The sequence below is a fragment of the Halyomorpha halys genome, unplaced genomic scaffold, assembly GCF_000696795.3.
Source record: "Halyomorpha halys isolate HHAL.00 unplaced genomic scaffold, Hhal_1.1 Scaffold1274.1, whole genome shotgun sequence".
In the NCBI taxonomy this organism is placed as follows: domain Eukaryota; kingdom Metazoa; phylum Arthropoda; class Insecta; order Hemiptera; family Pentatomidae; genus Halyomorpha; species Halyomorpha halys.
The window spans coordinates 195,693-201,592 of NW_027113193.1; the positions used below are offsets into that span (position 1 = coordinate 195,693).

General features: G+C 30.2%; 1 protein-coding gene across 1 annotated transcript in view; it reads right to left on the reverse strand.

The window, feature by feature from the left end:
* Positions 1 to 674: 674 nt before the first annotated feature.
* LOC106689068 (Golgi-associated PDZ and coiled-coil motif-containing protein) overlaps positions 675 to 5,900 on the reverse strand; it is a gene marked incomplete at its 5' end in the record, with an annotated part of 15,632 nt that continues 10,406 nt past the window's right edge. The window contains 2 exon segments of the mRNA XM_014433839.3: positions 675 to 1,827; positions 4,820 to 4,921. Coding sequence (XP_014289325.3) covers positions 1,302 to 1,827; positions 4,820 to 4,921 — 628 coding nt within the window.

Below are 5,900 nucleotides of genomic sequence, written 5' to 3' on the forward strand. Positions count from 1 at the left end.
CTTTATCAGTGATAAAAAAGATACAAAACACTTAAATGGAGTAAACATAAATGAACAATGTAAATTTTGTTAAATTTATTTATAGACATTTACAATTATATTTACATAAAAATAAATCTAGTAAATTTGATGTAAGATCATAATGGTTTGATACAAGCACATAAAGAAACTACCCATTGATAGCACTGTAAAACTTTTACAGTAGAGGCCATCTTCTTTTCAGGTGCCTCGGAGGGTACAATGTAAATTAATAAATAAAAAGATGTACAGTGAAACGCAAAAATTAAATAATAATAACAAAAGGTTTTAGACAATTAGTAAAAATGAAAATAACGACAGATAAAAAAGAAATAAGAGTAAATGGAATGGAAAATGGAAAGAGGGAATAAGAGTAAAATAAAGAATAAAGGAAGATATAGAACAATGGGGAATGGTCGTTTAAGTAATACTTTACATTGTAAAATAATTTTGAATAATAATAATAAATAATAAGGCTTATTAAACCTCCATAATTCTTCTTTTGCTCTATGATCTGCATTTCAGAAGTGAACAGTCCTCATATCTTTTAGTTTGTACTGTATTTTATATTTCTTTTATATCTGTTGTTATATCAATTTTTATTAATTATCTATAACCTTTTTTTTATTGTTATTTAATTTTACATTTCACTGTACATATTTTTATTTACATTGTTCATTCATTTTTACCTCATTATAGTGTTTGTATCTTTTTTAGCCTAGATGAAGCCCTGCAACATGGAGCGCAACATTGTTAATTATTGTTAGTAGAGGTTTCTCACATATCCAGGGCCCACTTAATCAGGTTACACTGTATAAGGGTGTTTTCTTATAATTGCAAAAGTTTTATCTTCGACCATTAAAAAACAAGTATTTATTAGCATTGATAAAAAATGAAGTTAATACAAATTATAAATTTAATGTTCTATTAAGTAATCATATATAGTAAATTTATGAATTGTATTATTTACGATAAAACACTAGTAAATATATTGCATTTTTAGAAAATATTTCATATCTTCCAATAAATACTATATTTAAATGTTTGCCATTTTTAAATAAATAAAGACCCAAGTCCTAATTATCAATACAACTAAATGTTAACCACTTATGGAATTGAAGGGTAGCTCACGAGCTGTTAGCCGAGGGAGGACTTGTAGCAAGTTTATTGTCAGCAGGATTTGGACCTGGCTTTCCCATGTCACCTCCTCACCTCCAGCGTGTGATCAACTACTAGCCGCAGAGTGCCTAAAACCTCACAGAAATGGTTTCCTCAAAGCACTACTACACAGGTGTCCCAAAACTGGCATCACCAAAGCCGTCGATATAAGTACCAACATCAACTTTATAATGTACTGGTTTGTCGTTCTTCTCACTTCCTTGCCTTGTCAGCTCATGATTCCTGTAATCTCCTTTTGAAGTAGAATCGCTCCTGTTGAACTCCACTCGCCTATCACCTATCCTCTGTTCATGATGTTTATTGATACTATCTCTGACTGAATTCTCCAGTTCAAACTGCGCATCCAGTCTAGTCTCAATTGGCTTGTTTATTTCCATAGAGTTATCAAACCTAGTCCCTTGTATATCTAGCTGTTGTGATGGCTTTCTAACAGGCGCTTCAGTTGGTTCTTTCCAGCTGCCACTTGGAGTAAGGGTTCGGAATATTTTTTGAAGGGTCGTCACACCAATATGAAGAGGACTCGTTGGTTCTTTTTCTTTTTCATATTTTTCCTCATTGTCCGCTATTTGACAATTGGAGTCCTTTTCCGAAATTCTGGGGCTGCTAGTGTAACTACTTTCTGATACATCTCTGAAAAAGAAATATTTATAAGTTAATCATAATTTGATAGAATTTATAAACACTAAAATAATTATACAAAAATAAGGTTACTATACTTTTTTGGAAATAAAAATACAATTCAATTTTTTATTTATAAAAAAAATTACTTCTTTTTTTTTTAACTAGAATTTGAGTGGTGTGGTTAAGAAATTCCCCTCTATAGGTAAGTTATCATCATGAAAATGGAAAGTGGAAATTTTTACACAGTTTGAATATCACGTAATCTAATTTCTATGAAAGTGATCATAATATATTTTGTTGGAATTAGAAATACATAATATATACTGTATAAATCATTTGATTCAGTAAAACTAATTTAATTAATAGTAGTTTATTTATTTTGTTGGTGAACTGATTTTTTTTATTATTTTATCATGATTTAAATATATCCATACAAAGAATTTTTTTTTTATTTATACTTTTTTCCACTTATAAATGAACAACCATAAAGTTTTAACAAATTGAATCATCACTTAAGCATTAATGGGAATGCAAAAAAAAAAAATTTTAATTTTTAAAACTCCTAACAGTCAAAAAAAGTAAAATTTCTAATAAAATATGTAAAACAAATTAAATAAATAAAAATAGTTATGTACACTCCTTTTATTGAACTTTTTTACTCCATTTTGTCTAATAATTTATGTAATCCCAACATTTCAATAGTCCGAACACGGTGCTGTAGTAATTAATTCGGATTACCAAGATCACACTGTAACTATTACATTAAAACATGTTTTAATTATTTACACGGCATAGTCTATAGCAATCTTTTTCTGTTCGGACATAGGGATGTTATAATGAAGTTTTGCTATACAAGGGCACTAGAAAAGTTTTGCAATATGAGTGCTAGGATCAAACGAGGAAGGGAAGAGAGGGCCATAATGTTGCAAAAGGCTGAGGTCATTTCACTTCTGACTGTGAAAGGTATTCGAGATATCCTAATCTAAGTTGAATTTTACACACAACAACTTTGCGCTGAGTGAAGTGTGGATCAGTGTTTGGAGAGAATGCTACCTGTGGTTCGAGGAAGAGGAAGTTTTGTCCTTGAGGATGCTCCAAGATCAGCCCATTCAGCTTCATCGGTGACTGAAGAAAACATTAAAGTTGTATAGAAATCAATTGGGCCAGATAGGGGAGTGACCTAGTGACTTATCATTGAATAGTGTACTCATTTTCTTAGCTTGGGTGTTGAGACCAATACATGTTTAATAATTGGTTCCATACTATAAATAAATTTATCTGTTATGGTAACAAACACTTTGTATCAGCGTGTTTTTATTTATTCTAAAGAGATATAAATAATACCATCTTGTTTACAAACGCCGTCTCAGGAGCCTTTATCTTTCTAGTAAGTTAGATGCTAGCAAGCTGGCCAACCCTGATATTCTCATCAAGTCACGGCAGGCGAACTCTTCATTCTTTTCCTCCACGAGGACAACAATTATCCACTAGGGGTCCCATCATCCAGGGTGATACACAGACAATTTTATTTTATGACACAACCAATATTTTTTGTTTTTAATTTTAATTTATGTATTAATCAGAAGTATTAAGTTCCTTTTATATATTGTAATATCCTCTTTTTTAATAAATAGTTGATATTTATAGATAAATTATTTTAATTATGTTTTTATTTATGTATATTGTTTATTTGTTATTTTAAATCAAAAAACAAGCTAACCAATTTCATTATCTAAAATAAAGACGCCTTTCAAAACGAGATAGATGGCGGTGCGCGTCCTTCCGAAGTGTTCGTTGGGTTGTTTGTTTGATAATATGAATTGAAATTTGTCAACTTTGGTTCTTACTATACAGTAATTATGGAAAAGGAATATTCAAAGAAGAAATGGAGGAAAGTGAAAATTATCAATAAACTAACTACATCGCAAATAAAGCAGAGCGATTGTACTACAATCGATTATTTATTGGATCGAGCAGTAAAAGGTTGAAGATGGAGGAGAGGAAACGGTGACTCTTGGTTTTGCGAGCTTGGAGAGAAGACGTCCGTTCAGCTAGAGAGGGGAAAGAAAAAAAAGCCATTGTTGAGAGTTGGAGATAGCATCATGAAGAAGAGATCAACGATTATCAGTGGAAGCTGTGTAATTGGTTAGTCTTGTTTCTAAGTAGAATTTATTGTGTTTGTAAAATGTCTAGAAATTAAGTTAGTCTTATTAGTAGTAAAGTGTCGTCCGTTCTGATTGCCAGGTAACTCGCCCTGAGAAAAGTCTCTTATGTTATAAAATTATATTATCTGTTGAGTATTGAAGTTTTTAGGAGTTTTTTTGAACCCAAGCTATCTCCTGTATATTTGAAATTAGTTTAAAAACGATTATAAATTCATTTATTTTATTTTTAATATTTTTTTAAATTATTACAATATATACATATATTTTCTCTTCTAAGGTATTTATTTTGTTGTAATAAAATATTCAAATACAATCTTACAAAATTTGACTCTATAATTCTTTTTTTTATTATCATTGGCTAGTAAAGGTTCCTTTTGAACCCCTACCTGCCGTAACACTCGGGTACTAATGCACCAGCATTTTGCAGCATTCTGTGAGATCATCTTCAAAAGTCAGGAAACTTTGTACTCTATATTACAAACACGACAGCTTACACGGCCAACAGTTAATTTCTTAACTGTGTAAATTGAAAGCTACAATAGGTAAGAGTTAAAAGAGCCAAATAAAACAGGTCAAACGAAATTTATTCGATTCGAAGGTCATTAACAAAATATCAGAAGGATACCAGCTTGATGGGGATGGATGTTATCAAGATGGATGCCACAATTCACAAAACTGCTAATCGAAAACCTACAAAACAATGATTACCAAACTGGAAAAACAGATGATGAAAATCTTTACAGAAAAAATAATCACCTAAGATTCTGTCATAATCCTGAACTATAGAAATACAATTTCAAATTTATTAGTTGGAAAAGAATGGTTATATATATTACCTCACAAATGAATCGGGAGTTCTCGGAGCAGTAGGTGTAACCTCTTTATTGTAACCATTTTCGTAAGCCAGCATTTGGTGACCATCATTAAAGAAACCGTATCTGTAAATTAAACAAAGCAGTCATAAAAGAGCTGAAGTCATAAATTGAACTACATATTGACCAGACATGGACAGACAAAATCGTAAATATACCAATTTAAACTTATCTTACTAGTGCAGTTATCAAGCACTTTAAATGGACCAGCCAGCACAAATTATAGATAGGGCTTTATAATTTACATGAATTCCAATTTCGACAATTTGAGATCTAAATTAATACAGGAAAAAAAAAAATAAGACAAGATCAATTAGAAGCCAAATCATAGAATAAAAGGCGTATAATTATACAAAAGCCAAGGAAGTAAAAGAAATAATAAATTAAGTTAAAGAATGGCTAAAATGTTTTAAAATATTTAATAAATACAGAAACTGAAATTATTCCGAGATAAAAAAATATATATATTTACTAACTAGTTTGAATGTCTGTATAATATTTATAATAATATTATTCCGTATCGAACAGAAAAAGCTGAGACCGTCCGATATTACCCAATTGCATTCATTATAGCTTCGTTATCTTTTGTTAAACTGTTGCATTGTTGGCAGGAACAAAATTTATGACGAAATGAAATGAAAAGATAGTTTATTATTCTCCAACTAGGTCCCTTTGGAACAATTATTAAGTAATTTTAATTTCACAACATACATTGGTCAAAAACAGTGAGGCCTCACTAAATTATAACTTATATTAAAACTGTATATAAATAATTTTAAATACAGAGATAAAAAAATAAATAAATAAAAGTAACAGACTAAATACATAAAAAACAAAACAAAAAGGTAGTTAGTTACATCTTTACTATTATAATATCGGATTAGATTAGTGAAGTAAAAGGTAATTAAATATAAGGATTTTATAATGAGGTGTAGGCTTCGAAATTATCTGAACATAGCTTAATAATGAAACACACTTTTGATTTTGACAATACCACCATACTAGCTTCTGTCCCTAACCACGACAAACGATTAATATCCGAAAG